Raw genomic sequence first — 22,781 nt, forward strand, 5'->3', positions numbered from 1 at the left:
ATTATAGCAATAGTTGCCTAAGACCCACTTCCCTCTGTTTATTACCTTCTTCACGCCTTCTTATCTTTCATCCGATGGGTGTAGGAGGCAGCCTCGTGTGTCTGCTGGGGAGATGGAGAGGGTGGTAGTGTTGGACTAACATCTGGTACGGAGATTGACGGTGGCTTAGAAAGAGTTAAATTAGATAATGGAGAATCAGGTGAATTAAAAGCTGGAGGAGAGGCAAGTTAAGGGGGTTAGTTCTGTGTTAAGATTTTCATATGAATGTGTTATTTTTTTTTGGGGGGGGGCGAAGGATATTGAGCAGTGGTTGAGGGAGGATGGGCAGTGATGGATAAGAACATGTTTGGATGGTTGGAATGAAGGGTAGATGGAAAAGTGTACAGGAAGAGTGTCAAATGGATGGTTTATAATTATGTTTTGGTTATATCTTGGGTCGTCAAACTTGGGGTTAGAAGTATTCAACTCTCCTCCCTCTCCCAATGAATTTCTCCAGTTGTCTATGCTACTGCAACTCTCGCTTCTATAGTTATTTTAATCTGAACTAATACTTTGCTATTATCTGATGCTTGCTCAAGTTTGTTTTTCGATCTCAGGATTAACTCTTTTGTAGTCTGCTTTGTGAATATTGACTATCCAAGCTAATGTACTTCCTTCGTGTGCTGGATTTGTCTTAAAATCTCTGTATTGCCTTCAGCTGCTGCCGTCTACATCTCTGACAAGATACCCTGTCATTGCATCTCTGTCAAGATCCCCTGTCATTGCAGCTCTGTCAAGATCTCCTGTCATTGCATCTCTGTCAAGATCCCCTGTCATTGCAGCTCTGTCAAGATCTCCTGTCATTGCATCTCTGTCAAAATCCCCTGTCATTGCACCTATGTCAAGATCTCCTGTCATTGCATCTCTGTCAAGATCCCCTGTCATTGCAGCTCTGTCAAGATCTCCTGTCATTGCAGCTCTGTCAAGATCCCCTGTCATTGCAGCTCTGTCAAGATCTCCTGTCATTGCAGCTCTGTCAAGATCCCCTGTCATTGCAGCTCTGTCAAGATCTCCTGTTACTGCAGCTCTGTCAAGATCCCCCTGTCATTGCAGCTCTGTCAAGATCCCCAGTCATTGCAGCTCTGTCAAGATCTCCTGTTACTGCAGCTCTGTCAAGATCCCCCTGTCATTGCAGCAGTCAAGATCTGTCATTACAGCTCTGTCAAGATCCCCCTGTCATTGCAGCACTGTCGTCTGCTCGCCATTCCTTCTTGATATATCCTTTTTCTTGAATTCCTAACACAAATCTTTTCTTACTTTGTTGTAGCAAACTAATGCTTCCTGCCAAGTGACTGCTTGCCGCGTTCTGCAATGCTATCCTCGCTTATGGTATAAATGTTTTTTTTAGCCTGTCCACAAAAGGAGTCTACCCCGAGGAAACCAATCTCACAGTTTGGTTTCCAATAAACTAACAATTGATTAACAATCCTTATTTTATATGAAGCGCATTTTCTTTGATGCTCCTTATGACCGTCTCTGCTAACGTTGAAATTTTTTCCAATCTGTTTATTGTAATTCCTACAATAAATCCAAATCCCCCCCCCCTCTATTGTAGCTACGTTCCCACAACTTTATGACAACCTCCATCTTGCCTCCCTCCCTTTCAATTCCAAATTGATTCCGGTTCTGTGCAGATAAGGAGGGACCACACGTGTTTATTTAACTATTTATTATATATATCAAGTGGGCCTCTCGTGCAGGCCCATCACCTCAACCACCATCCCCAAAAGCCCACCAGCAATCCAGTTTGGATGGCCCCATTGTAGACCAAGTTACTGCAGAGCTTCTGGGTGCTGCAACAACACAACACGACTTTGCTCGCCTCACAGCAGTAGCAGCACCACATGCAGGGAATTTTATGTTAGCAACCCCAATGTCGGCAACTGGCACGCGTCTCACACCACACGCCCTCCGAATTGCTGTGGCCCTTCGCCTTGCTGCCCCAATCCACACCAGATATCGTTGTATTTGCAGCGAGGTGGTGGCTGACAGGTACGGCCACCATGGCCTACTCTGCCAAAGCACAGAGGGATAGCACTCGAGGCACAGTGAAGTTAACGACATCATCAAGAGGAGCCTCACCACAGCTGGATGCCCAGCTGAAAGAGAGCCCCGTTACCTAACGCCCCGTAACTCTGATGCTCTTATTGGTCGCCCGGATGGTATCACAGTGAACCCCTGGAAGAATGGCAAGCAGTTGACCAATCAACCAACCAGTTGGTACACGTGCGTATCATCCCTAGCTAACACTTACATTGACTTCAGTGCTGCACAACCAGGTAGCGCTGCCACTAACAGGGAATCACCCAAATACCGTAAGTACAGAGAACTGGACCACCACTACAATTTTGTCCCCATTGCTTCTGAGACACTCGGCGCCTGGGGTAAGAGTGCCATCAGTTTTTTGAAGGAACTCGGTTCTTGACTAATTGAAACAACAAGAGACCCCTAGAGCTACCAGCTTCCTTTTCCAGCGCCTCAGTGTGGCGACACAGAGGGAAAATGTACACTGCATCCAGGGTTCCTGCCCGCCATCAGAGGAGCTGTAGGAACTCGACAACTTATGATAATCATCTTTGTACCCTATATGTAACTCTTTTTTGTAACAAAGTTTAAATAAACCAAATATTTATGTGTACATACAAAAGAAGGGGGGTGGTAGGAGAAGATAATATTAAAGTGTTCAGGGAGAATCCACAAGGTCTTCTCTGAATACTCCTTATTTTCTTCTCCGAGGCTATGGGTCCCAACACTTGTACGAGAGTATATTATATATATATATATATATATATATATATATATATATATATATATATATATATATATATATATATATATATATATATATGAGGGCACGGATCCTCGGTCCGCTAATCAATGTGCTTGTGTGTGAGTGCGTGAGAGAGAGAGAGAATTTTAAAGCGAGAATATGACCTAAAACCTGGTTTTTGCGTCGTTGCAGTAACGGGAGACCAAGGGACGCAGGCGAGGGTTCGAGAGGCCCCCACCACCACCACCACGACGGCCACAACGACAGTGCAGATGGTCCCCATGGTGGGTCCTGTATACCTGAGGCGTGGGGCACAGGTAAGACCTTCCTGCAGAAGGTATAAATTTGATACTATCAAACTCAAATTAAATTGAAATGGGGTAGTTTACCTTAGTTTTAGGCTAAAAACAATTATTTAGGTAAACACATACAGGGTTAATCTATTGCTTGGCTACCACTTTGAATTAGAATTAGAAATGGTAAACGATAATTGGACAATTATTTCAATTTAGACAAAACACTTTTAGGTTACATAATTCCCACTGTGGTCAGCATATGCTTAAGCTATCTAGGCCTAAATAATAATAATGCTGTGGTGTAATAATTCAACTTTGCTTTTACTTATATATTTATGACAAATTATTTGCCATGAAACCTTGAAATTTGCGGTACAGAAAATAATTAATGAAATTTCATTTTGAAAAAAAATGCAGTATTCTTGAAATAGGAGAGGGAGGGAGGGAATTACCAGGAGGGAAGCGCCAAGCCATTACGACTATATAGCCCTTGGAAGGGGGGTCAGGATAAGGATTTGGGATGGGACGGGGAGAAGGAATGGTGCCCAACCACTTGGACGGTCGGAGATTGAACGCCGACCTGCATGAAGCGAGACCGTCGCTCTACCCTCCAGCCCAAGTGCTTGAAAAACTAATCCATAAACTCAAGCACAAGGCACTGAAAGGACGAAAATTTTAGCATGGGAAATGTTCCAAGTAAACTTTTCGACGCGTGACACGGAGCCAGATCTAGCGAGGCCGGATGCATGGCTCAATAAAGCACACACCCGACGACCATTAGTGCCGACAACAGCGAAACGCTGCCGACAAGACTGTTGCAGACAAGACTGTTGCCGACAAGACTGTTGCCGACAAGAGTGTTGCAGACAAGACTGTTGCCGACAAGACTGTTGCAGACAAGACTGTTGCCGACAAGACTGTTGCAGACAAGACTGTTGCCGACAAGACTGTTGCAGACAAGACTGTTGCCGACAAGACTGTTGCCGACAAGACTGTTGCAGATAAGACTGTTGCAGACAAGACTGTTGCCGACAAGACTGTTGCCGACCAGTTACATTTAACCTAACCCCCCTATCGCTTTCCGGGGTTTACAAGACAAATCCCGGCGAAATTCGATATATGTTCACTGCATGTGCTTTTGTGGAGCCAGACATCATTAACGTCATCTGGTTATCTGGAGATGATTTCGGGGCTTAGTGTCCCCGCGGCCCGGTCCTCGACCAGGCCTCCACCCCCAGGAAGCAGCCCGTGACAGCTGACTCCTAGGTACCTATTTACTGCTAGGTAACAGGGGCATCAGGGTGAAAGAAACTCTGCCCATTGTTTCTCACCGGCGCCCGGGATCGAACCCGGGACCACAGGATCACGCGTCCAGTGTTCTGTCTGCTCAGCCACCGGCTCCACCAATACCGGCTCCATACCTAAACCCATCTAACAAGGTAATGAAAGGATTCGATGTTTATTTGTAGCGTCTCTTCCATAAAATGAAAGAAAATAATGAAAATTAAAATATCCATGAAAATAAAAATCCCAGAATGAACTGATCAACACAGAACGAATTGACCAACACAGGTCAGACTAATTAATACAGAAGGAACAGATATATTCTGAAACCCGTGACAAAATTCAGAAGAAACTGACACACAAAGAACTGACTGGGCAAAATATTACAAAATAACCCATAAAGAATGATTTGATTCACACTGACCCGCGCTAAACAAACTGTCTCTAACCTAAATTCATTCATGAAGAAAAATCTTCACAAACACCTTCTAATCTTCAATGAATGACCTGACCAACGCAGAACGACCTGACACACACACACACACACACAAAGAGCCAGAGCTCAACCCCCGCAAACACAACTAGGTGAGTACACACACACACAGGTGTGTTGACCGTTGAGAGGCGGGACCAAAGAGCCAGAGCTCAACCCCCAAAAGCACAATTAGGTGAGTACAATTAGGTGAGTACACACACACAAACACATACACACAAACACACACACCAATCGTATGTACACATATCAACTTGACGTACACAAACAAACCTGTCCTACATACAATCCAGACACCATACACAGTTTCAAATGTAGATTTGATAGAGCCCAATTGGCTCCAGAATCTGTACATTAGTTAACTGAGTGTAGAAGCGGGACCAAAGAGCCAGAGCTCAATCCCCGCAAGCGCAACTAGGTGAGTACCAACCTGATCTACCACACCTACACATACAAACCTGACTTACACTCTTACAAACCTGACTTACACTCATACAAACCTGACTTACACACATACAAACTTGACCTACACTCATATAAACCTGACTTACACTCATACAAACCTGACCTACACACATACAAACCTCCCCTACACACATACAAACCTGACCTACACACATACAAACCTCCCCTACACATATACAAACCTGACTTACACTCATGCAAACCTGATTTACACACATACAAACCTGACTTAGACTCATACAAACCTGACTTACACTCATACAAACCTGACTTACACACATACAAACCTGACTTACACTCATACAAACCTGACTTAGACTCATACAAACCTAACCTACACACATACAAACTTGACCTACACACATACAAGCCTGACCTACACTCATACAAACCTGACTTACACACATACAAACCTACCCTACACTCATACAAACCTGACCTATACACATACAAACCTGACCTACACACACATACAAACCTACCCTACACTCATACAAACCTGCCCTACACACATGCCCACCAGCCTATAAGAGAGAGAGTGAGTACTTGGGAAGACTCAGCTTCACCCCATCATTGCAGGTGTGTGGCAGGACCGTGGACAGGACCTGCATCTTCCTCCTGGTGACCTTCGGCGTCGCCTGTTCCATGATTGGCGTCGTCCTCTTCACCTCTGATCTCCAGATGGTCACTGGGTTCTGGGTAGTCGGAATTATCCTCATGCTTCTTGGGGGTGAGTATAAGGAACAGGGCCGGGAAGGCAAAGATGGAAGGGAAGGGTAAAGATGGAAGGGAATGAACAGTATAGAGGGAAGGGAAGGAAGGGTAAAGTTGGAAGGGAAGGAAGGAAGGGAAGGGTAAAGATGGAAGGGAAGGAAGGGTAAAGATGGAAGGAAAGGAAGGGTAAAGATGGAAGGAAAGGAAGGGTAAAGATGGAAGGGAAGGAAGGGTAAAGATGGAAGGGTAAAGATGGAAGGAAATGAACAGTATAGAGGGAGGGGAAGGAAGGGTAAAGATGGAATGGAAAGAAGGTTAAAGATGGAAGGAAAGGAACAGTATAGAGGGAAGGGAAGGAAGGGTAAAGATGGAAGGGAAGGAAGGCTGTATAAGGGATAGGAGGTCAGGGTGAGAGAATGTTAGGGGAGGGAAGAATGAGATAGGTATCGGAGGGAGGGGTTAGGGATAGAGAAAAGAATAGGTGGGGGAAAGAGAGAAGGACGGAGAAAGGGAACCATAGAGGAAAAAAAGAAAGGACAGATGAAGAGGGAAGGAGGGAAGAATAGGAAAGGGAAGGAAGGATAGCAGAAAGAGATGCACAAAGAGAGAGGGAAGGAAAAGCGACCAAAAGAACATGGCAGAAAGGAAATTATATGAGAGTAAACAAAAGACTAAAGAAGCGAAGGATAGTGAAAAAAAATAAAAAGGGACAGGAGAGAGGGAAGGAAATAAAGAATACCATGAACAGATGCATTGAAATCATGCAATAACCAGACACAAATACACGCCACCACAACTTGCTGACTCTATACACCAGCAACTGTGGTAGTGGTGGTGGTGGAGGTGGTGTATGCCGGGGAAAGACAGCCATATTTTGCCCACACGTCAGCTATCCACACTACCCGCACTGACGACATCGTATAGCCCGCCACACGCTCGAAATTATCCACCTGGCATCGCCACCACAACAACAACAGCAGTTTATGTTACCACATGGCTCATGAGGTCCTATTTTTAATTTCGACATCCTCTTAGAACCGACACCCTGCTGTGTGTGTGGGTGTGTGTACTCACCTAATTGTACTCACCTAATTGTGCTTGCGGGGGTTGAGCTTTGGCTCTTTGGTCCCGCCTCTCAACTGTCAATCAACTGGTGTACAGGTTCCTGAGCCTATTGGGCTCTATCATATCTACATTTGAAGCTGTGTATGGAGTCAGCCTCCACCACATCACTTCCTAATGCATTCCATTTGTCAACTACTCTGACACTGAAAAAATTCTTTGTAACGTCTCTATGGCTCATTTGGGCACTCAATTTCCACCTGTGTCTCCTAGTGCTTGTGCGTGTGTATGTGTATGTGTATGTGTGTGTGTGTGTGTGTGTGTGTGTGTGTGTGTGTGTGTGTGTGTGTGTGTTATAGTGATATATGTCATAAGGCGATCCGTATCACTTAAATCGAACAACAGGAGTTGGGTTGACGGTGTTCTGATGAGGCTGTTGACGATCAGAACCTGTTATCAGGTTGTAAACAACCTGATAACGCTCTCTGTCGGTGTCAGGTGATGATCCAGTGCGAGCGACTGTCTGTACACATTCAAATTAATTTTCAAAAATTTTAATTATAAATGTTTGGGTTAGATTATGCAAATTTACCATAATTTGTTTACCTATGAGAAAGTCATAATATTAATAGTATAACATATAAAATGTACAATAACTTGATGTGTATATTCTAGGTTTAGAATTAGATTTAGAAGGGACATTTATATGTGATTTCAAAATCATTACAGTTGTCCAAACTCAGAATCAGAAACTACGTTTGTTTCATTGTGTATATATTACACAAGTATATATTACACAATAATGGTGAACTAAAGAGGTGTCCATCAGCCTAAATCAAACTTAAGCATGTGGCGTAAAGTGATTAACATTTGCCTTACAGCTCGAAATGAGATATTTTATATATTGGAAAAATATACTGAATATTACCATTAGAACAGTTAGATATTGACACAATTCATATCACAAATGAAGGACGTATCACAATTCATATCACAAATGAAGGACGTATCACTATTCATATCACAAAGGATGACGAGAAGGTAATTTAAAAGAACTGATTGTTGTTGTTGTAGATTCGCTACCTGGAACGAAAAGTTCCAAGTAGCACGGGCTATGGTGAGCCCGTCTTAAGAACTGATATCCTTGGGAGTGCGAGAATGAACCGTCGAGAATTCTTCTTAAATAGTTCCTCTATTCACAATTAAGCTATCCAAGAGCAGCTTTTTGAAGGTCCTATAGTTCATATCCAGACAAGCTTAGGAATGGACTGTTAAATAACTTTAATTCCAACCAGGTATCAAGATGACCGAATTCATTCACAGTGACATTTGTTCACTTAATAATTTTAGTTTGGGATCAATATGAAACGAGTTCATTGATTTAACGGGAGCCGTTGCATATTTGATAGGATTGAGCATCCGACTGTATTCTATTCTATATCTTTCATATATTTCTATCACATTTTCCATATCATTTTGGGTCAATGTCAGTAGAACTAGATCATCAGCATAATAGTAAACATTGCCCAAAGTATTGCCTATAGGACAGCCAACTCGACTGGCTCTTAACTCTCTCAACAATAGATCAAGTTAAATAGCAAACAATATAGAACTTAAAACAGCTTATTTTTTGTTCCTTGTTGTTCTCATTTTTAAATGACAAATCTTCAGAGACGTCGTTGTGCCTTTTCACAGCTAATTTGCATACCTGATAAGACGTATATAGACACTAGTGATGGCAGAACACGCATTTCTGCTAACCTCCTGTCAAAAAAAGTTTAGTGTGCTCAAATCTCTCTCGAATGCATTGGAAGCTGCAGGGACAGAGAGAGAGAGAACAGAGCTGTCCCGGTAAGTTGTAATACTGAATAGTTTCCGACACCACGAAACTGTAAAGTGTTGTTGAGTAACCAGTTTTGGTCGCAAATTGAAAGTCAGAAGTGTCCAGTTCGGCTGGTGGAAAGTCAATGAGTATATAATCAAATTGTTTAGTAGTGTGTTTCAACGCATGCACGAGTTTCATGCCCAGGAAACCTAACCAGCTCATCCTACCTCCCACGTGTCATCCTTTCACACACACCGCCATCTCTTTTGAGAGAGAGAGAGAGAGAGAGAGAGAGAGAGAGAGAGAGAGAGAGAGAGAGAGAGAGAGAGAGTGAGTGAGTGAGTGAGTGAGTGAGTGAGTGAGTGAGTGAGTGTGTGTGTGTGTGTGTTGAGAAGTAGACCGAAAATAGACGGATTTGTACCCAGCTGTGTCTGGAAACAAGTGACAAGATGAACAACTCTGCTGTTTTTTTCCTATTGCATGATGATGTTGATGCTGGTATGTTCATTCACATAACTGACGCGGCCCAGTGAGCTCGCCTTACGTTGCAAAAAATTATATATATATATATATATATATATATATATATATATATATATATATATATATATATATATATATATATATATATATATATAAGTTCTCTTATTTTTAACTCTGTTAATATCAATATTTGTATTATTGGAGGTGTATTGCTCTATCATAGTTTGTCAGCAAATAAATTATTAAATTTCGAATGAATTGCTGAATTAAAGATTTATTAAATAAATGTTTTCGGTTCTGTTCACCTTAGCTGGAACTCTGGAAATGCATTTTTTTGTTCACTTCAGCCATTGTGAAATATAATTATCATTGTTTGAATATTATACAAATATACCAAAATTTTATTATAAATAATAACATATATATAATCCATTATTATAATTTGGCTTTCTTTTCACAGTTGTGCAGATTTTCTTGTTCTTTGGACTCTGCTGCGCAGCCCGGCAGACTTTCAACTCCCTCCCTACTGGTCATCCAGATCGGACTAAGCTCTACCGTCCAGTGACTGTGCCCTCCCGGACCTCCAGCACCTACCAGCTCCTGCCCTTGAGGCAGGCTCCTAGTTATGATCCAGGACCCCAGCCACGGACTAATGATTATCCCAAGGCCTGTCCTGTGGTTCCTGCAGGACCTAAGGTCTCCCCTTCGCCACTCGCTGGACAGACTGTCAATTACAGGACGTCAGCTGGAGGACTGACTGTGGGCTGTGCTACACCCGCTGGGGGACCAGCGGTTGGCTATCCTTCGTCGCCCGGAAGGCTAAGTATTGGTGGCTATCCCAGGTCAGTGACAGCACTGGCTATTGGCTATCCTACGTTAACTGAAGGACAGACTATTAGTTTTCCAACGTCACCTGGTAGAAGATCTCTTGGCTATCCAACATCGCCTGGGAGAAAACCGGCTGGCTACTCCACTTTACCTGGTGGACATCATAGTGCTGGGTACCCAGGGGTACAAACCCTCGGGTCTCCCACGTCACAGAGGGGGCAAACTATGGGCTATCTTTCACCACATGGGAGCCAGCCTACTGGCTACTCAACCTTACCGGGAGGGCGGTCGGTGGGCTATCATTCTCCACGCTTAGGCCAGTCCTTCGCCTACATCGACTCCCCACGCGGGTCTGTCGGAGACTACTCCTCACTACCAAGAGAGCACATCGTGGGATACCGATCACTGACTAGTACGCCAAACCCTGGCTATCTGACACCGACTGGTAGACAGACGCCGTACCAAGGGCAGGTGAGGACGCAGCTCTTTACCTCTGAAGCCAGGGAGACCTCAACACCTCACGGGGCGTATAAACGAAGGGAAGATCCGCCGCCATACTCCGACGACCTCCAAAATTCTTAAATCTTCAGTGATATAAATTTATGTTTTTTTTATGCCATACACATAAAACCTAGAGATTTGTATATACTATAATCAAAATCTTATCACATATATAGATATTTTTCTACCAACTGATGATGGTGTTTGTAATACTTGCATTTGCTGAAGACAATACTAATTATACAAAAAAACGCATTACGAGAATGCTTTAATCTCTTGATTAATTTAGGTTTCGCTCCATCGTGCGTTAAAATACATTACTAATTATATCTTGACCACTGAGGCTACTGTTGGTAAGAGAGAGTGATGCAGTGTACATGAGTCTGTGTACACATGTACGGTAATTATGTATTCATTTCGGTAATGAAAGTGCCTTTACATGGCAGTATAGATCTAGTAACCTAATTTTTATAAAACCCCCTAGCATTTCAAGCAATTTGAAGAATTGTTAGCATTTTGTGCCAGTCTGTTACCTATAATTTCAATTCCGAACATTAATGAGGAATTTACATATGAAACGTTTTTAAGTACACAACTGAAAGCCCTAAAATGCACATATCAATAATTTGGATTTCAGATGAGTCAATATAACGTTTGCATATAACTTAGTGTAAATATATTATACATTAGATGAATGTATTATCTTCATGCTAGTCCCATTTGTTTTCGACAAGATATTTTATATTAATCAGTGTTTTCATTAGCATATACCCTAGTTATAGATTGTTATTGATTATGAAAATGTTACAGTTTCAAGTTATCAAAATTTGCTTTTAACAGTCTTTTCTAAAGTTAGTGTGAGTGCCTAATGTGATATATACTTTTGATTCGTAAGTGTTATATCTCATCATATTAATCCTGAGATACAATTTCTCGTGTAATATATATATATATATATATATATATATATATATATATATATATATATATATATATAAAGCTCACACGTGTAAAATGATACAGACTCTGCAGGCTCCCTGCAGATCATGACCTTGCAGCCTACATGTGTAAAATGTTGAATTTATCAGAGGGTTGAATTTGCTGGCCGTGCTCGCCAAATCATCTTCAGTAAAAGACAAACGGATCGAATCCAAAACATTGCTTCAAACCCCAAAGATAAGTTCAGGTATACTAAAGCTTGTATTCTTTACAAAAAAAGTGTACATTACACTACTGGGAAGTTTCCCAGGAAAAAAAGTAAGAACAAAGAACTCTTTTTTTTTCTTATTTTTTGCGTGTGACAAGAAATTGAATATTTTCAGTGATATATATATATATATATATATATATATATATATATATATATATATATATATATATATATATATATATATATATATACACACACACCACGACATGTGAGTCTTTGTTGAATATTATCTAAGGTTAAGCAGCTATATTTTCCTGAAGTATTTTCTTTTACTGTTCGTTTGCATATTTAGCGACGGTAATTGATTTTGTATGTGCAATTTCCTTTATGATAATTTGTCTTAATTTTCTCCGGGTAAATTCGCTTTGTTTATGCCTATTAAGATGAGAGTTTTCGGGTGATTTGATAAAATCCCAATTTTTTGGGTAAGATATGTTAATAATCATGATACAAAAAGTATCAGATATTCGGGGAAAAAAACATTGCAGGTACTTAAAGAGGATAAGGATATACACTGAAAATTTACGTTCTAAATGATTAATAATTAGTTATAGCCAATGAATCATATCCTTACTCCCTAACCCCATTGCAGCTCTGTGTTGCCTTAAGGCATTTGCACCGGAACAACGAGAATCACAGCCGTTTTTAATATGTACCATTCTTAAAGAGAATCTCAGAATGGTAGGACAAATCTGAAAAGGGTGCAGTTGTACTACCGGGTTAACTGTCGATATCTGCTTTCTGTCATTCATCTCGTCTCGGTCTTATAGATCATATGAGGCTGTGCAAAGTTTCTGCCTTTTTGTATAGCTCAATCATCTCTAAAGCTAATCATTTTCTTATCACTGAGTCACCTCAATAGGTAATCATAGTCTGATCAATAGATCAGCCATCTCCATAGCTCATCATAGTCGCCAAATCTTAGGAGTAAATATTTGCCTGATTAACGGCTCAATCATCTCCTGAACTAATCATTGTCTGATCAAGAAGCTCACTTTCGACTAACGTGTTAAAACGGCATCAGTGAAAGGTAATTAGTATCATGACCTAGCTATCAAAGGCTCTCGAGTGCGATCCCACAGAGAAGGCCGAGCTGTTTAAGTCGCAATTTAAACCGAGTTCCCGAATGTGACCTTTCCAACTGCTAGTTATGAAACAAGTTTTAAAACCAATGAGTGCGATATCCACACCTCCCCCTTCTCAAGTAACAATCAGTCTTGCTGGTAATCCAAACCGGCAATGAGTTGACGAGTAAGTGAGCAGATGTATTGTGAGTGGATACATACACAAATGGATACATAAGGGAGATAAAGTAGTCCAACGGGTCTCCTCATCCAAATAACATTAACTTTCGCATCATCATCGATCACGTGATTATAAAAACGGGAATGGTCCAAGTACCGTATAAAGCTCATATATTTCCATACTTAGCTGCGTCGAGAGACTCAATAAAGCTTTTTTGCCTTGGTTTGATCACCAGACAAATGCTACGCTTAAATAGCTCGCTGGCCATTATCTAGATAAATATAGAACACACTTCATTTTTAATGCAAGTCAGAGATTTATGCTTTGATTCACCCTCTTGTGTACATGGGAAGCTGGGACCTCGCTTCAGTCATTGAATACATTGAGAGACTTCTAACCATGGCGCCAGCCGGCAGAAGGTGTAATGTGTCAGTTTGGCGTCAGTGATTGTGTGTTCGTGTGTACCAAATAACAACTACAACATCTTCTATAGTTTATTTTACAAAGGACTGAAAGATATTCAAAATATTTTTTATCGTGCTACAGTAACTGAACGATAGTATGCAATATTCTAACATTTTTCTAGTGTCTACCATCTACTATAATCTCTCCCAGTTCCCTTTATTATCTAATTTGATTAACTGTTAACGATTTAGGCAAACATATTTTTTGAAGTGTTCTTTCTAGCTCTCTTTTTGTGTAATGATAATTAATTTGTTAGTTATATATATATATATATTAACTAATTTATTTTCTTTTAGGTGATATACCACAAATAATACAGATTGGCTAGCACAGCTTTTCCATACACTTGTTTACAGCCCAGGGTGATATCACATTTATTAATTCTATTCTAGTTCTATAAGAATTGTTTTCCAAATTGATACCTAATGTTTTTATTGTTATCAAATAATAGTATTGATGCTGACGAATACATTCTTTACATCTCCCTCTATTTATGGAAATGGTTCTCATCTCATTTGAATGTCATGTGTTTAAAAATTGTTGATCTCTGTACTTTCCCCTCAGTAAATGCATATTGGTATTTGTAGTTAAGTATTCACACATATGTTCCTCGTAGTCATTAGTTTTATCATTTAAATTTATTTTCTGTATATTTTCCTTTGTATTCACCATAATTTTAATAAATGCAAGAAGTCTACTGGGTTTTGTGGTCTTTTACACTATTCCTTCAGGAAAACTGCTCTCTTTTCTATCTCACTCTCTCCTTAAATTGTAATATAAATTTCTGGGTTTTATATATATGAGTAGATTTGTGATTTACAAACATCTACTGTTGGAACAGATATTATTTTTTTACAGATCCTGGTTTTAATTCTGAAGTGGACTATTTCATCCTTCTGCAGTAATATATATATATATATATATATATATATATATATATATATATATATATATATATATATATATATATATATATATATATATATATATGCGTAAGTATCCACTAGGAAAAATGAAACGGATATTTCGAACGTTTTCGTGTTCCAACACATTTTCGAGGAAATATAGAGAGATGATTTAAGAGTTTGGGATTATTTACCCAACTACACCTGTCTGTCCATAAGCTAAAATATTGATATTTATGTGTGTGAACATCAGGAGTTCACACACACACACACACACACACACACACACACACACACACACACACACACACACACACACACACACACACACACACACAAGCAAACACTAATTAATATCAGGTCCAATCTCTCATCTACTTCAATACCTCATTCACCGACACATTTCACGAAGTCATAAATAAACCCCATCATCAAAGACAGATAAATGAGCATCTGCATCAACCATTCATTTTAAGGTTGAAGAAAACACAGCAATAAAAGCCCTCGTCGAATAGCAAAATAAATTCTGTTAATATATAGCTTTTCTCTCTCGGTCCCTGGAGAGCCATTCATCCATGCCCGCTACCCATTTGCGTTTTCTCTGTGGCTTCTATGAGGCGCTGTAATATGGAAATACAATTACAAAATATATAAATTCGTTGTCAGAAATTCTGTATTTCGTGTGCAGGATATGTTGGTTAAAATATTAATTTGTTGTTCAGTCGTGTGATTGATTTCATGAACTTAAACTGGAACAAGCTATGGTTATCACACTGGACACTGAGGCTCAGCTTAAACTGGAAAAAGTTTTGGTTATCACACTTGGCACTGAAGCTCAGCTTAAACTGGAGTAAGTTATGGTTATCACACTGGACACTGAGGCTCAGCTTAAACTGGAACAAGTTTTGGTTATCACACTAGGCACTGAGGCTCAGCTTAAACTGGAACAAGTTATGGTTATCACACTGGACACTGAGGCTCAGCTTAAACTGGAACAAGTTTTGGTTATCACACTAGGCACTGAGGCTCAGCTTAAACTGGAACAAGTTTTGGTTATCACACTAGGCACTGAGGCTCACCTTAAACTGGAACCAGTTATGGTTATCACACTGGGCACTGAGGCTCAGTTTAAACTGGAACAAGTTATGGTTATCACACTGGACACTGAGGCTCAGCTTAAACTGGAACAAGTTATGGTTATCACACTGGACACTGAGGCTCAGCTTAAACTGGAACAAGTTATGGTTATCACACTGGGAACTGAGGCTCAGCTTAAACTGGAACAAGTTATAGTTATCACATAGAACACTAAGGCTCAGCTTCGAGTAGAGAAAGATTGGGAAACAGTCGCAAGTGATGTGACTCAGAGCTCTCTCCTTCTCTCCTGGGACGTTTATTGTTCCCCATATTCATTAACGGTTTAGGAAATCCTATAAACATGGCAGTGGAATAGAACCAGCGTCCTTGGTCTCCATAGGCACATTCATTATTCATAGGACAACCGCTCGACTCTAGAAACTTTCTCATAGATATAACACGCGATTGTGATTTGAATGTGTATAACTGGTTTAAATATGGAAGTCAACCGTATCATTACTAAGTTCGCCGGTAACAAAAATAATAAATTAAGGTGACAATGCAGAAGCGTTTGAAGACTTAATCTAACTACAAAAATAGACTCCATATTTTCAGATGCGGTTCAGAGCAAAACTAATGTGGAACTGCACACAGGGGAAAAAAAAACAGAAAAGTTACGATAAAATGAACCTAGGTGAAAAAATTATATTTTTCGAACGTAAATGTTCGAAAAATATAATTATTTTATTATGATTTTTATCTACCAGTTTCAGTATTAAAATTTGTAATACTATAATTCAAATGTATCTTGCTCCTATGAGAACCCACATGCTGATCAAACCACACACTAGAAATTTAAGAGACGACGACGTTTCGATCCGTCCTGGACCATTCTCAAGTCGATTGTCGACTTGATAATTATCCAGGACGACTTGTGAATTATCTAAGACTTGATAATTATCCTGGACGACTTGATAATTATCCAGGACGACTTGATAATTATTCAGGACTCGATAATTATCCTTACGACCTGATAATTATCCAGGACTTGATAATTATCCTGGACGACTTGATAATTATTCAGGACGACTTGATAATTATCCAGGATGACTTGATAATTATCCAGGACGACTTGATAATTATCCAGGATGACTTGATAATTATCCAGGACTTGATAATTATCCAGGACGGACCGAAACGTCGTCGTCTCTTCAATTTCTAGCGTGTGGTTAGGTCAACATTTTTCAGCCACGTTATTGTGACTCTTCTTCTGCAACCCACATGTATTCTGTGTTAAAGGTATGTCCAGTGGACCATAGAATACACGAAATTTCTCTGACAACCGTTCCGAGAAGGTGATTAAATTAATCCCAGGAATGTGAGAAATTTTATATTAAGATAAATTTAGATGGCCGTATTTATATTGCATTAGGAGCAAAGACCAGAAAGTACTTAAAGTAAAGACATTTATTTAAGTGATTTATTGGGGAAATAAAAGTAAATTTTACATTAACGACACGAAATATTGGATTTAATTGAAAAAAATATAATTTAGGCAGTAAAATAGTAAACATTGGTCGAGATACAAGGAAGCAGATCTTTGTAATAGGTTAATAAATAACGTAAAAGAAATAGTTCCCCTGAAAAGCTTCAAACCATCTATTCGATATTCACAAGAGCTGGAGTGAATGGGTGTAAACAAAAGTTACTTCGCATTGCCTTCAAATTTAATTTTATCTTATGAACATAAGATAAAAAGTCTGTTACATATCTAAAATATATCTGTTCTTTACTCTCTCCCTCACCACATAACACATGTGCACAGCCAAGGGAGTACACTGGTCACCTTCAATGGATATCAAAACAATAAGTGGGTTACATTCTAAAATCCTTGTATGAATCTTTAATTTACGTTTTGGTTTTTGAATAGGAAATGTAAGCGACTTTGAGAGTTTACTTTCATCACAAAAAATTAATCTCACACTTTGTGTTCAAACTGTCAATAGAAATTTGAAAGTAGAAATGTAATGTTCAGTGCTGAACGTTAATACAAAGTTCATACTAACTCTTAGGCACATGCTTTGCTCATATTTTTAAATTTCTGCAAGAATGTTGTTAAAGTATTGACCAATAATTTTCACAGGCGTACAATCTTATCTATATATATTTAATCGGATATATATCATTTTCTAATTAGGAAATTTTATTAAATAATTAACATAAGTAGAAAACCCATATGCAAACTCTGATTCACTTATTACATATCCTGATATACCAAAAACGTCGTTTTAAGCAATATATGATAACTGACAATATAAAAATTATCCTGGGAAGTGTTAAGCAAGTACTGAATAATGTACACCAGGGTGCATGTTTTGACAAACTTGAAAGAAAGACCAAAAAATAAATAAATATAACCCCATTTGTTTCACTAATAATAACAACAATAACATTAAAGAGCTACAGCACAAGTAATAAAACGTCAAATAATTCTAATTATCCTCAACAACAAAAACAGCAAAATTAACACAAAAAAAATACAAACAGTAACAAAATAGTTGAACCCTTAAAAAAGAGCAGGCCTTCCTACCTGCCTCGATTGCCAAATAATTACACTAATCCCGCTAACTGCCAATGTCTGCTAATTAAGAAAATTACCCCAAACTAACAACTTTCAACAGTGCTCCAGTTTCACTGGAAATTGCGCCGTGATGGAATTTTGCTGTTGGCGGCTCTAGATCTGTGTTGGGTGGTTGGGGGCCATCATTGGGAGGCTTGTTACAGTGCTAGAACCGTCTATAGGATGACAGAGAGCGAGGCGGTGTGGTCATAAGAATTCGGGAATCCCATTCCCCCCCCCCCCCCTCTCTCTCTCTCTCTCTCTCTCTCTCTCTCTCTCTCTCGAGAGAGAGAGAGAGAGAGAGAGAGAGAGAGAGAGAGAGAGAGAGAGAGAGAGAAGGAAATCGTCACACTCTCTCTCTCTCTCTCTCTCTCTCTCTCTCTCTCTCTCTCTCTCTCTCTCTCTCTCTCTCTCTCTCTCTCGAGAGAGAGAGAGAGAGAGAGAGAGAGAGAGAGAGAGAGTGTGACGATTTCCTTCTCTCTCTCTCTCTCTCTCTCTCTCTCTCTCTCTCTCTCTCTCTCTCTCTCTCTCTCTCTCTCTCTCTCTCTCTCTCTCTCTCTCTCTCTCTCTCTCTCTCTCGAGAGAGAGAGAGAGAGAGAGAGAGAGAGAGAGAGAGAGAGAGAGAGAGAGAAGGAAATCGTCACACTTCTCCAACTTGAAGGAGAGAAGGAAATCCTTCTCGACAGCTAACAGCTTCATTCCTCTTCTCTAGATATTGACAATCGAGACATCCTCTTGGGCCAAGAGTCTCACTTTTCTCCACCTGGCGAACCAGGGGCCTGATTCACGAAGCAGTTACGCAAAGTACTTACACACGTGTGCATCTTTCCTCAATCTTTGATGGCTTTTGTTACATTTATTAAACTGTTTACAAACATGAAAACTTCCTAATCAACTGTTGTTATTGTTATAAACAGCCTCCTGATGCTTCGGAGCTCATTAACTGTTTAATAATTGTAAACAAAGCCGCAAAAGATTGACAAAAGATGTACAGGTTCGTAAGTGCTTGAGTAACTATTTCATGAATCTGGCTCCAAGGGTACAACTTCTCTACACATGGAGCGTGAGTGTTTCTCTCTATGTTTAACCGAACAATGAATGGTTGGTCAATCACAGTGAACGTTGTAAATAACGTTGCAGTAACTACTCGAGAAAACCATCAGCCCCATTAACTACACACATCAATTTTGGTAGACTTTGTTGGTAAGTCCTTCAGACTTATGATAACGTTGCAATTGATATCATTTTGCATTAATGCACTGAACATAATCGTGGATGTTGTTCTTCTTGCTTGTTCTTATATCAGGCAGCAGGAGCCTCTGCTTGTTCTTCTATCCGGCACCAGGCCCTCTTAAACGCACTCTGATTGAAAGCACTCCATTGTGGGTATTTTCAATTAGCAGATACAACTCATCAGGGAAGAGGGGAGCTTAGCACCTAGAGCGTGAAGAGGTTAACTGTAGTATTGTATGAAAATCCGGAATTTTTTAATACTTGCTAATATTAATGTTTTCTTATGCAATCATTATGAGCATTGCTGTTATCACTGCAATTATCCTTAATAGTGAGTTATTTATAATTTCGATATTGATTTCCACACACACGCGTATACACACACACACACACACACACACACACACACACACACACACACACACACACACACACACACACACACACACACACACACACACTTTTGTAAACAAACATAAACACACGCGCACACGCACACACGTGAGTGCGGACATGGTCAAGTGGATGACGTTGGGAATTTGCAGGTCATGGACCCGGGATCAATTCCTTGGCAAGACAGAAAAATATGGGCGTACATTCTTACACCTGAAGCCTCTGTTCACCTAGCAGTAGATATGTGAGAGGTACTGCGGGCTACATCCATGGGATGTGTGAGAGTTCGCGTGTGTGCTTCTGTGTGTGAATGTGGGTGTGTGAATGTGCATGTGTGAATATGTGTGTGTGTGTGTGTGTGTGTGTGTGTGTGTGTGTGTGTGTGTGTGTGTGAGATATTATGCATTCGATGTGATAGAAAAAATTTAGTCTGGATTCAATGTGTGTGTGTGTGTGTGTCCACAAACACACACACACACACACAAACACAATATAACAATACAAGCAAACCTGCTCATATCATTCTATTATTCAACCCAGGACACGCTAAGGCTTTTACTGGTGTCTGACATGCCACACTGGAAGCATATATATATATATATATATATATATATATATATATATATATATATATATATATATATATATATATATATATATATATATATATATGTCGTACCTAATAGCCAGAACGCACTTCTCAGCCTAGTATGCAAGGCCCGATTTGCCTAATAAGCCAATTTTTCATGAATTAATGTTTTTTCGACTACCTAACCTACCTAACCTAACCTAACCTAACTTTTTCGGCTACCTAACCTAACCTAACCTATAAAGATTGGTTAGGTTAGGTTAGGTAGGGTTGGTTAGGTTCGGGCATATATCTACGTTAATTTTTACTCCAATAAAAAAAAATTGAACTTATACATAAGGAAATGGGTAGATTTATCATTTCATAAGAAAAAAATTAGAGAAAATATATTAATTCGGGAAAACTTGGCTTATTAGGCAAATCGGGCCTTGCATAGTAGGCTGAGAAGTGCGTTCTGGCTACTAGGTACGACATATATATATATATATATATATATATATATATATATATATATATATATATATATATATATATATATATATATATATATATATATATATATACGTATATTTCAAAGCAAATATTTGAATACTTGTTTGTGCATGCTGTGTCTGGGACAGCTGTGAATTTTCCATATTCGCCATCACTGGTGTTCGTGGCCCTATCACTACCTCCGCCTGTGTCTACACTCTACTGCTACTTGCAGTACCACCACTACCACTACTACCACCGTAGTTGCTACGTTACTGTCACCAGTACCCTCAAAACTTGGGTACCACCACGACCACCATCACCTCCGCTCCCTCTATCACCACAACCATTGACCCCTTCCCCACCATACCTTCCATCACCACCACTACCTCCATCACCACCACCACCACCACCTCTACCACAAGCATCACCACCACCTCTACCACAAGCATCACCACCATCACCACCAACGCAGAAACGGACTCGTATCAGCATAAGATCTTTCCTCCTATGTTTGTAAAGCGTTATATGTAACTATGAATGAAAGGCAGACTCTCATGGAGGCCTGAGTAGCTGAGTGTGTGTGTGTGTGTGTGTGTGTGTGTGTGTGTGTGTGTGTGTGTGTGTGTGTGTGTGTGTGTGTGAGTGAGTGAGTGAGTGAGTGAGTGAGTATGTGAGTACGCGCGTGAATCAATGTTGTAATGACTGGTAGGTAATTTCCAAAATTTTAATTAATCAAAATGTTTGTTTTTTATTTAAATGTTAATTTGTTTATTTTTGTCAATGTTAATTTGTATCTTTCATTTGCTAGTGTTTGCAAATATATATTATTTTTATATAATATACTCTCTCATACACATAATATATATGTGTATGAGAGAAAGAATGTTTATGTCTCTCTGTAAAGTAGATTTCACCTCGAGCTTTGGAGAGAGAAGCGTCCCCTCACCCCTCACCCCTCACTCCCTTTACCTCAGAGGGGGATGTGTCCAGTGTTGTGAGTGAGCTGTCCCCTCTGTCTCCAGTGTCCCCTTCCCCCTCTTGTGGGGGGGGGGACACCGTGGAGGCTTTTGTTGCAGTATTTTGCGTGAGTAAAGTTGTAGATCTAGTGAGTGGATAAATCTATTCCATTTTGTATTCTATGTTGTATTATGCCCCGTTTTCTCTTTTAATATATGTAATATATCTTATTGATCTGTTCGAGGTCCTCAAATTCTATATAGTTATGCCGTTGACATTGTGTCATGTCATGTATCTGAAGTGTATTTTTGTTATTTTATTTACTCTGTAATCCCAGTTTTAAATAACATGTAAAGAAGATGAAGGTTTTTGTAATTTTAAATTACCTTCCCTCTCCCCGCTCACTCTTCCCTCATACGATGTGAAGAAAAGTGGGTACTTGTGGATGTGAATGTGTAGGGGTGTGGGGGAGTGTTTGAATGTGTTTGTGTGTGTGAGGGAATGTTTGAGTGTGTGCGAGGGAATGTCTGAGTTAGTGGGTTAGGGGGTGTATGAGAGGGAATGTGTGGCTGTGTGAGAGGGAATGTCTGAGTGTGTCAGGGGAATACGTGTGAGCGGTTGAGTGTGTATTGTGTGAATTGAGAGTGTTTAGACAATTATGTAGAATGTTCGAGTGAGCATGTGAACGTGTGGGGCGACTATATGATTGAATAGATCAATGTGTGGGTATAGGTGCGTGAAGTGAGTACCGAGTGCGTATATATCTCAGGGCGTGTGGATAGGAACTTTACCCACCTTCTACCAGTAGGATTCAATCTCACCACCTACACTTTGCACCAGAGGAAAAAACAAG

The 22,781-nt window shown here is 39.9% G+C and overlaps 1 protein-coding gene across 1 annotated transcript in view; it reads left to right on the forward strand.

Annotated features, from left to right (window-relative positions):
• LOC123748226 (uncharacterized) overlaps positions 1–10,984 on the forward strand; it is a 15,570-nt gene extending 4,586 nt beyond the window's left edge. Inside the window, exons 2-4 of the mRNA XM_069324915.1 lie at positions 3,002–3,126; positions 5,927–6,077; positions 9,892–10,984. Of these exons, the coding sequence (XP_069181016.1) occupies positions 3,002–3,126; positions 5,927–6,077; positions 9,892–10,841 (1,226 nt within the window). The 3' untranslated portion in view covers positions 10,842–10,984. The remainder of the gene's footprint in view (positions 1–3,001; positions 3,127–5,926; positions 6,078–9,891) is intronic.
• The last annotated feature ends 11,797 nt before the right edge of the window (positions 10,985–22,781 follow it).

This window comes from Procambarus clarkii, chromosome 2, assembly GCF_040958095.1.
Source record: "Procambarus clarkii isolate CNS0578487 chromosome 2, FALCON_Pclarkii_2.0, whole genome shotgun sequence".
NCBI lineage: Eukaryota > Metazoa > Arthropoda > Malacostraca > Decapoda > Cambaridae > Procambarus > Procambarus clarkii.